General features: G+C 36.4%; 1 protein-coding gene across 5 annotated transcripts in view; it reads left to right on the forward strand.

The window, feature by feature from the left end:
* Positions 1-12113, forward strand: part of LOC131046890 (protein OPAQUE1) — a 274106-nt gene that overhangs the window by 105904 nt on the left and 156089 nt on the right. For all 5 annotated transcript variants that reach the window (XM_057980707.2, XM_059216792.1, XM_057980706.2 and 2 more), the window contains 2 exons: positions 708-913; positions 1947-2066. In XM_057980707.2, coding sequence (XP_057836690.1) covers positions 708-913; positions 1947-2066 — 326 coding nt within the window. The remainder of the gene's footprint in view (positions 1-707; positions 914-1946; positions 2067-12113) is intronic.

Raw genomic sequence — 12113 nt, forward strand, 5'->3', positions numbered from 1 at the left:
TAATAACAACCTTGAAATACTGACCTTGAGCATTCCAATAGCTTTGGAGCTCTCTTTTCCTTAACAATTAGCCTACAGGAACTCAAAAATTAGGTTAATGGTCTACCAATTTACTAAGTTCGAGAAGAGGGCATTACATTTCAGCTTGTGATATGCCCAAGTAGATAGTGAATTTAACAAGAGAATGAAAGTTCTTGAAATAGGAGAATTCAGTCATTGGATAAAAAGAAACGCAATCATTTCAATTTTTATTGTTTTTGTACAATTTATTAATCAGCCTTGAAGGTTAAGTTTTGTGCTCTTTTATTGTTACATATTTCTCTTGAGATGATGTTGGGTTCAGATTTTGTTGTTATATGCTATAGACAATATCTCATTTCTTTTTAATATGGGGTTTGTTTCTCCAATTTACATTCTTATGTACACATGAAGGCAATGCAGCAGAAGATGGTCAATGTTTAAGGTGGAAGTACAATATATTTTTAAGATAAATGCGAAAATCAAAAGCATGCAATAGTAATACTAATTATCAATTTTTTTTATGGTTCTAGTTCTGAATTCTAATTGCTGCCTAAACTTTCAAGATGGGACTTATGAAAAGTCAATTTCTAGTATTATTTATTTTTAATGTATTTATAATTTTATACCATTAATCACTTGTTATAAATTGAAAGCTTACACTTTTAATGGCTAAACTGAATTGATAGGTTTTCTTGCTTGCAAAATTCTTGAACTAAGACGGAGAGAAATTGCAACTACTATTATTCAGAAACATACTCGTAGGTGGTTGCTTGAGAGGAAGTACATGCTTCTTCGGTCTGTTGCCATTGTTGTCCAGGCTGGAATTCGTGCATCTTTTGCTCACAAAGAATTTAATATGAAAAAGCAAACAGTAGCTGCAACTAAAATTCAGGTATGTCTTATGGAAGGGATGCAAATTATAGTGGCAAATAATTCTTATTACAAAGAATCTTGAAGTTTTGCGTTTGTGGTTAGCTCATAAAATGATTGGTCTAATTAAACACTTTTTTGAAGTAGTATTTTTATGATCGTGTCATCATCTTACAAAGTATGCTGCAAATATCTTACTGTTCTGTTTAGTGGAATTGTGTTGAACTAACGATTTTTTAATTGTGCAACAATTATGTATAATTCAAATGTGCTCTTAATTCATACTTGTTTGGAATTCTTTATCAAAGATGGATAAGTCATGAAATGACCCGTATGATTTAGTTCTTTCTATAACTAGCATATTGTGATACCATCTTATAAAGTATGATGAAACAATCCTGTTAAATAAGTCTATAGTGTCATAGATGAACTCTTTAGTATTTGAAAATGTAAGCTGAATCTGCTTTGGATATTCAATTGTCTGATGTGGCAGTGCATAAATTTTGAATATTTATTCTAATGCCTCCTGAATAGCATAGAACAATTATACAACTGTTTGTTTGCCTTGTTTATTTGAATATGCCAAATCAACTGCTGAAATCCTCTAGAACATCACAGCTGGATTAAGCAACATCTGTTTTGGGAAATGAAAAATCTAAAGCCAACGTTTTGTTTGTAGTTAAGACACAATCTTTGCATTTATTAACAAATCAGTTTTAAATGTTCTTCATTTCCAAAGCCCAAGTGGCTGTCTTTTCACAGCATCAAAATCTTATTTTAATTATTTTATACTTTTTTGTTGGTTAGCTTTTGTTATGAAAAGTTGGAAATCATTGTATTCATGTTGTATTCGAATGTTGGTATGGTAGTTGTAAAGATAATGATCCCTCGATATTTTTTGTGTACTCAAGCACTGAAACTTTATTTGTTAAACAAATTTAGAGATGCTAAATAATGAAATGACTCAGAATTTTTTCGTGTAGCATATAATTTGAGTGACTTTTCAGTCCTGTTATATTCTGAATCTCATTGATTTTTATTTGCTTGTTTTGAAGAGACAATGGCATATGTTCAAAGTTCAATCATATTTTTGTCAATTGCGTAAGGCAACAATTGCTTTTCAATGTGCATGGAGATGCAGGGTTGCCACAAGGGAACTACGTAGACTGAAGTTGGTATGTAGTGCTGATTTAATATTATTCTCTTGGGTTATCTTTCTATTTTAATAGGTTTAGGTTTTCTCGATGACAATTCAGTTAGAGATCTAATGTTGATGATTAGTCAAATCATTTTTAAATTACAAACATTGTGAGAATACATTTTATTGGGTTGCAGACATTTAACTTCTACTTGAACTTATTGTAAGTTGTATATCATGATGACATTGAGTTGGTATGGTGTTGTGGTATTCCTTTCTGATTATTGGTGCTTAAAAAATAAAATCTATTTGGGATAGATCTTGGTAATTGATTGGCATGTTAGAGGGTTTTACTTATCACAGAAATAAATTTTTTTTTATAGAGTTTTCTTAAGAAATTATTTATTTATTAGTTGGTGTAGACTAATAAGGGTTAGCTGAATAATTATAAAAGTGGTAAGAATTGAGGGTTATTTCCGGTGATGTAGACTTATAATTCTTTCAGAAAAGTGTTAAAATTGAAGTCGATATATTCAGAAAAGAGGGAACAAAAATCACAGTAATGGTCTGCAGCGTTTCAACAACTATTAGAAACACGATTACATAATTTTAGGAAAACATAACTAGCTCGAATTGGAAGATTACTCCGAAAAGCACTATCTAAAAATGATCAACAGTAACAGCAGAACATCTTTAGTAAATATTTAAGTAGGTTGTCTTAAATAGGCGGGTTACTGCCTGAATTTTTACAATTGTCAGTAATAGATTGAAGGTCAATGGGGGCATTTTTTCTTGTACAACTGGATTGCAATGAGATAGAAAACAGGAAAAGCACCCTTTTACTGATTCTGGTGTATGAAAGGATGTAAAATCAGCTCCACATTGAATGCCTATCACAACTGTGGGCTTTCTTTTACTTTTAGTATAGGGATTAGTAACGAGGCATTTTTTCTTGTACAACTGGATTGCAATGAGATAGAAAACAGGAAAAGCACCCTTTTACTGATTCTGGTGTATGAAAGATGTAAAATCAGCTCCACATTGAATGCCTATCACAACTGTGGGCTTTCTTTTACTTTTAGTATAGGGATTAGTAACGAGGCACAGCTGGAGATAGTTAAGAGTCTGTGGACCATGTACATTGTTACCGCGAATGCGATAAGCAAGTGATATAGATGCTACATAGAGCTGGCAGCATTAACTTTGAGGTCATAAAGAAACAGGGCTTTGGGGCTGGGATTCAAGAATGTAGAGGCTAGTCATTGCCAGATCTCGTGGCAGAGATGGTCATGTTTTGGTTTTACTGTTTAAACATCAGTTTTTTGGGACTCTTGATTTCTTTACTTAAGCCTGAGTTACTGTTTTGGGTATGGGATCAGAGTTTGAACTTTGGATACACTGGTACAGAGATTATGTTCCCCTCGGTTTGGTACTGCTGTACTGTATATATTAATTATAATTATATTAAAAATATTGATAATAACAATCTATGGATACATATGTATGTATTTTAAATTGTAATATATATGTGTGTGTGTGTGTGTACATATACACGTGTATATGTATATACTTATAGATATACATATACATATACATATACATATACATATACATATATATTATACATATACGTGTCCACATTTGTACACATATAAATGCATATATATGTATATAGGTTAATTTGTAATAAATAAACGATTTTATAAATGTTGTTGTTACCTATTAAAGTAATTAATATGAAATGTAAAATAAGTGTATTATCTAAATAAGAACATAAAAACTTAGATCGTTTAAAGGGCCTTCATCATGGTTATGTGGTTTTGCTTGTTGAAAGGGCCTTCATCATGGTTCTATGGTTGCGCTTGTAACTAGTCTTTTACTTTTTTGAATAACTTATTTCCTCTCCTTGATATCGCTTCATTCTTTCCTCTCTATAACACCCCACATTAATTTTTTATTTTAGCAATATAAAAGATGCAATGCAATATCTTGAACACTTAATGATCACCTCAGTACCAAAGTGGGGCTAGGTGAGAGCATACGATGCGTCCAACTACATAACTAATCTAAATGATTCCAATTACAATGATATGGTGGCAAGTTGACTATAATATGTAGGTGGCAGAGCCAGTCTAATCCACATCTCTTTTGTTGACTACGTAAATTGACACGTAGGGTCCTTCGGTCTAAGAATAAAGAGTCCATATAGGTCATCCTTCCTTCTGAGTTTCAAAGAATCCTTCCCTTCTGTCAGATCAGAGCAGAGCATCCATCGGGTGCTTCCGTTTGGGCATTCATTATGCACCACTCTCAGCAGTCCCTAACCCCCCCAATGTAGATAAGGGTGAGTGGGAACATTGGAGATATGGCAGGTATAATTTTGAGAGGGACGAGGGGTGCCCCTCTATTCTACCTAGATAAAGTACATCTCATGGCAAAGCCAACCCATCAACACCTCTTAGGCAGACTGCATAAATGCAATGCAAGCCATTGATAGAATTTTGAAGCTTCACTCAGATCAAAATGTTATAATGCTAGGTTATTTATGCCAAAACAGGATAAATGAAAATACTATATAACTTACAATATGAAAACGCATCAAAATGATAGCCGTTGATGGTACTACAATTCGGGGTTTACACGATATTTTTAAAATGCATTACAAATTGCAGCATCGGGGGGTAAGTAAACTAATGTTATAAACTAATATACAGTTTTGGTTACAAAACTAGACTTCTGCAATATCTAGAATAAGGCCAAATTACATTGATAAACAATATAATCAAGCACCCATCATGAAGAATACTGAAATGGTAATTGATTACTATACAAAGGAGAGGGATACTCCTTATATAAGTGATTACAAAACTAGACTTTCCATAACAGAAATGATTGACAACTAAGGAAAGGAAACTAACTGAAAGAAATAAAGTTTCTGAATATAGTCCTAATATCTAATTTGACCATTATAAATTGGATATAGCAATATTACTTTAATACCCTTCCTTAATGGTCAATCTACTAACTACACCAAGTTTGTCCCGAAATTTTGCAAATTTGTCTTGACTCAAGGACTTGGTAAGACTGTCTTCAGTCTGATCCAGTGTTGGAACATGCTACAACATCATTGATCCATCTTCAACAACCTGTCGTATGAATTGACAATGGAGCTCTACATGCTTTGTACAATTTGTTGGTTGAAAATTTTGTACACCTGGGAAGATGTGCAAAATTGTGGTTTCAACCACAGCATGTGAGTTAAAAACTCTCCTAATTTATGGGAAGGCTCCCCCTTTTCTACTATTACTAACAACTAAACACTAATCTAACTTGGGTGATACATCTTTTTATCTTTTTTTCAGAAAAGATGATATTCATTTCTCTTCTTAGAAAATAAATAGCAATAAAGAAAACACAACTACTTAAGATGCTTTAACAATAACAATAATGCTTATACAAAAAGGAAGTGAAGTTTCTGTGAAAGCTCAAAGTCTTCCGTCACTTCCCCGGGACAAGAAATTAGAAACAAAGCTCAAAGTCTTTACTTTCCACTATCCTATCTACCTTTCCAAAATGATTTAAACAAGAACAACGTATAGCATATAACAACACAAAATCTGGTGATATGGTGCACTTTTGAACTACTACAAATGGGAACAACCACAAGCACAAAGTCTTGCATCTCTTCTTAGTTTTGAACGCTTAACTACAATAATTTGACCCTTAATACTTGTAGCACAAAGTCTACAAGAAATCAGATCAAAGCTTCCTTCAACAACTCTGTTAGAACCTCAAGCAAATGTAGAAAAATATACGACTATGACAGAAGAACATAATGGATATAAGGGTAAGACTTCAACACAAAGTTTGAAACTCAAAGGCCTTCTTGATATTACTTGAGAAAAAACAATTTGCGTATGAAGTACAAAGTCTTTATGACTGTAAATTTCTGCAGAGTTTTCTTGTTTGCTAAAAAGATAAAAAATACAAAGAGCACCCTCTCGTATATATAGGAGAGGAGTTGAGAGCAAAAAGTGGGAGAAGTCTTACTAACTGAGACTTTTTCCACAACTAACTATAACTAGTTATGATTTATTCAAATTACAGTCCTATTGCTAACAAACTTGTAATTTGTTTACATGCAATTACAAGTTACAAGATTGTAAGTGATAAAACTACTTGCAATTACAAGTCCCGATACTACATGTAATTTGTCAAAAAGAAAATTCATAAAGCAAAACTCAAATGTCATGAGACACTTCCTATTCTCTTCTATCTCTGGCCATGAAGGATTGAAATCTGTCAATTGATTTCTGCAACTCATCAGGATCTGGACCTATTGTTTTTCTTGCAACAACAACAGTTTTGATGATGACATCGAAATACCTCATTGTTGTTTGTCTATGTTCCTCAAGAACAATTTGCATTTTATCAAGGAAAACTTGGCAATCCACAAACCTATTGATTGAGGCCATTGTATACTGTTCTAACTCCAATTCCTGATGAAGCCTTGACACTAGTTTAGAAAGTATCAAATCTTTAGGGAACAATTCTTCATTCTGACTTAGGATCTTGTAATACATTTTCTCATAATTAGAGATGGCATCTTGCTCCAATTCAGTGCTCATTTCAAGAGTAGATTGTACATCTTTAAAAAGGTCTTTAATAACTAATGATTTGTTAACCAGAAGCTCCTGAAACTCAATGTATCTCTCCCTCTTTGGTATCACCACATTGCTGCTCAAAATCTTCAACTTGACTTGATCCATCTCATGCCAGGTTTTCAAATCCTGCTTCGTGGATTCTAGACTTTGGCTAAAAGCCTCTAAAGTCAAATTCAGCTTTATTTTTGCTACTCTTACATTGCTCAACGCATGCAATGCTTTCTTCACCACATGACTACTTTGATCAACTAATTGATCAACCCAAGAATCAATTGCTTTAGCCCTTTGGGCAGCCTTCTCTATTGTTTGATGGACTCTTTAGAAGTAGAAGAAGTTAAAGGATCGACCCTCTCTGAAAAAGTGGTGATTTTTTGAATCACTGAAATGAGTTGTGCGTTCTCCTCCTTGAGCTTATCTTTCTTTGTCAGGAGCTCATCATAACTTTTAACCAATGAAACCATTGAGTCCTGAGCATCATGCGCATCATTCCAACATGTGTCTGCTTTCCTAATTCCACCCTTGTGAACCGGTAATCAGATAGCTGCATTTCTTTTGCGACCATTGAGGAGACAAAAGAGGAGCCTCAACAACCCTTTGTTCTGTATATTCTGGGTCAAGAGTTTTCCCGTCATCAACCATTCCTTCTAGAATCTTGGTTAGATCCAGATTCACAATTTGCTCCAAGGTGAGCCTGCTGTAATCCATCTTCCTGACATCTTAAGTGCAAAGATCAACCCATATATCCTCAAGCAGATGAAAATGAGTGAAGGCTCTCTTGATCTTGTCTTTCATCCATCGATAATGACAATCTTTCCTCGCCTTGAACTTCTTCAACTTGATTTCTTGAAGTTCTTTCTGCATTGCTTTAGCTCTTGCTAAGGTTGTCATGGAATAACGACCAATCTGCAATGGATTTTGTGAGGATATATTTGTTGTGCGTGTCACACACACACCCCAATTTCTTCAAACAGGGACCCTCGCTGCCTCCGTCTATCTCCCCGAGCCAGAATTAGAGAGAGTCGTGGAAACGTTTGGACTTTTTTTTTACCCTGTCAAAAATGCTGAAATCTTGAAGACTAGGAGTCGAAGCCAAATGAGTGTGGCATTTCGAATAAGGATACTTCTGTCAAATTCACCTTCAAGGCCGAAATTCACACCCGTTGAAGCTGACATAACCCTCAACGACATTCCCAAATATTGGTGATGAAGGCCGAAATTCAAAAGCGAGAGCTCAGGCATTCATTTCGAATGGAAAATGATGAAATCCCTTCTGTTATTAGACCTCCAAAGGCCGAGTTTCTAAGTGTATGGGCGAATAAATAAATTCAGTATTTCTATTGATTTTGTGAGAGATAGCTAAGTTCACCACTTCAAACATAAATCACGAATTTCATTCCTGTCAAAATCCCAAGTATAAACCCTGCGTTGCATTCCAAAATTGCGCAAGTCAAAGAGGCATAATGAAAATCGTGCATTTTTGTCTAATTTCCTGAGTTTCTCACAAAACGAAGGAAAATCGCGCTTAAAGTTCGACATTTTGTTTGAAATTGCAAAACCAAAGCTCGGCAATTTCGCTGAAGTTGCCAGAAAGGAAGTTCTCTCTTTTCCTTTCAAAACCTCGAGTTTTTTTTTTGACGAAGGGCGAATGAAGTTCAAGGGGCATTCAAAGCAAATTCGGCCTTTGTCTATATTTTGAAAGAAATTAGCAAAATCGTGCATTTTCATAAGGAAGCCCAAATTTCTCCAAAGTTCGGCAATTTTTTTTACAGAAGATATAAAAATCGCAATGTATCTAAAAAGACCCGAATTTCACTAATCAAAGGTGAAAGGGTGAAAAGAAAAGAAAGTCTTGCATTTTATTTCAAAGGGTCGAATTTCACCCTTAGTCGCCCAAGTGAGTGCAAATGAAAATAGAGGGGGGTTTTGAAATGACGGGCAACTTTTCAAAATGCCTAAAGAGGCCGAGCTCCCTCCTAGCCATATGATGAAAGGTAAAAGTGAAATTAAAGGGAGATGTTTTAAAAGTTAAAAAAATTGCAAAGATAAAAGTTCGTCCGAATTCCATTTAAAGGTGGGCACTTTGAAGCAAAAGGTTTGACGTCTAAGCAAAAATCGCACATTTTACTTTGAATGGCCGAATTTCATAAAGTTCGATGCTAAGGCACAAAATTCACTCATTTACAGTAAAAGTCGAGTTTAGTTAAGGTATGGAGCATTCAAACAAAGGTCCGACGAGTTTTGCACAAAGGCAAACATCTTTTGTGTTCGGAACAAATCCCAACAACGCCTTAAAACAAAAAAAATAAATTAATATTTGTTAAATTAATTTATTTAATTTTTCAAAGTAATTAATTCAGGTTGGACTTGGTTTTTGTAGATCGATGCCATTGGAAAGATATGAGGTGAAAACTCAAAGCTCAGATTGAAGACTTGATCGTGATTAAAGTCGGAAGCGAAGATGCAAGAACGCGTCGCAGAGCGCAAGGTCGAAGCGATGAAGTACGGAAGTGAGCCATCACCAGACGACAAGTTGAAGTCCACCCTCAAGACCTGAAGATAAAAGAACACTCAAAATGTGCAAACTCAGAATTACATAGCTGGAATTAATTCCAGAAAATCAGTTAAAAAACTGAACTAGTTTAATATAAAGGACTACCTGTGGGCCCTGTCTAATGTATTTAAAATGAGGGGACACAAGTCAGTTATTTCCAACCACCAAATTGACCGAATTGTTGTCAAATAGTGGTCGGTAGTTGAGAAAGTGGTTGGGAGGATAACCGAGGATTAAATAGGCATGGGTTAAAGCTGCCCAGTTGTAAAAGGCAGATCAGGGCCCTTGGATGTAGTCAATCTTGGCCTCTAGTTCAATTTGTAAAATCTATAAAAGGGAGGATGCCTCTCATTGTAAAGGGTTAGAACGAGTTAGATTTTTTAGGGTTTAGAATTAGTTAGATTTTTAGGAGCTAGAAGTAGTTGCAGTTTTCAGATTAGGAGTAGCATAGAGCTGCTGTAGAAATTGTTGTAATGGCACCTGAAGCAAATATATGAACATTGAAACATGGTGTTTGTTGTCTTTGTTTTCTTCTGTTTGCATTGTTTCCCTTCAGTTGGTTAGTTAGAGTTCAATGATTTTAATAGCGAAGGGTGAGGGTATTTGATGCATTTCAGCTTCATATCATTGGGGACTTACTGATTGTAGATCATCGTGCATGGTTAGTTTGTACCTTACCTATGCTTAGTTCAACTGTAGGTCCTCATTTTAGGCTGCGCTAGAATTGGGTGCCTAGATAAGTATCTCTGGTCTGAAAGTCCTTCATCCCTTTGGAGCTTGCACTGTTCTTGTCGAGTTGTGAGGGTGTCTCTGGCAAAACAAAAACTATTTTATCAAAATTTGTCAACCCGCGACACTAGTCATTCCTATCATTGCACTTAGAATCCCTAAACCCTTCCTTTTTGATTTTATTTCGCAGTCTGAGAATCGCAACATCGTTAGATGCAAACCAGTTTGTTGCAAACGTAAGGCCCCTTGTGTCACCAACACAACACATCAACCGTTGAGCTATCCCACAGTGATGAACTGACATTTGGAACCTTGAGGTTGTCCCCTTTGATCAACTAAAACAGCATTAGGGATTCCTTATACAAGAGAGGATAGGATACTTAGAGAATTCTATTCTGCGTTGACCGGAGAGAGTTGTAGTAATACGATTTTAGCCACATCAACAATATTGATGCCTAACTTATGGTTAGCTAATTGGATTGCATGAATCGTCATCAGCTGCCTAGCCAATTCCATTAGGATGATCTTGTTAGTAGGATATAGTTGTGCGTTGCACACGCTCTCTGTCGCCCACAGGGTCCCCTTACTTGTTTTGAGTTTTCCGTCGTTGCCCTGCTGAGTTTTGCGCGGAGTTTCTCGCGTCTCTTTGAGCAAGTCTGCGACTGGTTCATGAAGTGATTGATGTAAGGGTAACGAGCCGATGAATCTTACCTGCTAGTCTAGCTCTCGGGCGTGAACGCCAAGAGTTTTGTTCGAAGTTTTGAGAATCGCCTTAGGTAGGCGTAAGGTAGTAGGAATTGGCGAAGCCCGCCAAGCAAGGACAGTGTGCCTAAAGGTCGCATGAAGACCAAAGCCGCCGTTTTTCGCACAACAGCTGTGAAGCAGACTGCATAAGCATTGTCGCCGCGATGTTTATAAGATTTGAAGAAAAGATAATTTTCGCCTGCTAATGAACGATTGAATTGCCTGGCCAAATGCCTTAGAATTCTGAAGCCTCCTAAAACCAAATTTGTGAAATCTGGCAAAAGGCTAGTCTGAGGTCCGAACAATTTCACTAAGATAATCTTGCCAAAATCGCCCAGGGGATCAAATTTCGGACCTTGGGGCGAAAATTTCAAAATCTGATGCTTTCCATTTGGTCCGAAAATAATGCGAAAGCCTTTAAGTATTGCAAAAGATGGTTCCAGGTTCGATAATCGCTAAAAATGTCCAAATTCGGACCCTGGGACGAAGGATGGAGGGCGCAAAATGCAAAGTTTTCTTTAGGCCCCGAAAACGCCTTAGAACCCCCTTATTTTTGGACCCCAGCTCCGAAATTTAAAAAATGGCTAACGTAAAGAGCACATGCATATGGGCGTTCAGGTCCGAAGTTCGCCAGATGTGTTTCCAACTCCGAAAGCACTTGGGCGTTACATTTTCGGACCCTAGGGCGAATGTGTAGGTGCGAAATGTCGCAAGGGATCATCTTCTAATTCCGAAAACCTTTAACTCGCCCTTTTTCGGACCTTGGAGTGAATTTTAAAAGGAGATAAAGTGCGAAGTATTCCGAAATCACTTAAGTTTTTCATTTTCGGACCCTTGGGATTAAGAAGTATAAAGTGCGAAATGTTCCAAAGGGGCCTCGAGGTCCGAAATCACTAAAGCGCCTCATTTTCGGACCCTAGAACAATTTCGAAAAGGGTATGCAGTGCGAGATTTTGCGAAACCTCCCCCAGCTCTGAAAATCACTTAAGACGCTCAAATTTGGACCTGGGAGTGAAAAATTAGGAAAATGGAAAGTGCATCGAGTTTAGAAACAAAATGCGTTTGAGATCCTAGATTCGCCAAAAGGCGTTTAAGCCCCGAAATCCCAAAGGGCGTGAGTGGTCCGAACTTTATTTAAAAAGTTGCGAAAATGTGCCAATGGTCCGACGTTTTTAAACGAATTTGCAAATCGTGTTAAGTGGTCCGAAAATTCTTTAAAAACTCGCCAAAGTCCTGAGGTCGCGAAATCCCAAGAGCGATGAATACTCCGAAGTTTGCATAACGCGAAGAGGCATCCAGGTCCGAAACTCCGTGGTTCTTGTTAAAACCCGAAAATCGCAAAAGGCGTTAAAATTCATTCAAACACTCCGAAGTTTTTTGCTTGCAAAACGCTTGG

This window comes from Cryptomeria japonica, chromosome 2, assembly GCF_030272615.1.
Source record: "Cryptomeria japonica chromosome 2, Sugi_1.0, whole genome shotgun sequence".
Classification (NCBI taxonomy): Eukaryota; Viridiplantae; Streptophyta; class Pinopsida; order Cupressales; family Cupressaceae; genus Cryptomeria; species Cryptomeria japonica.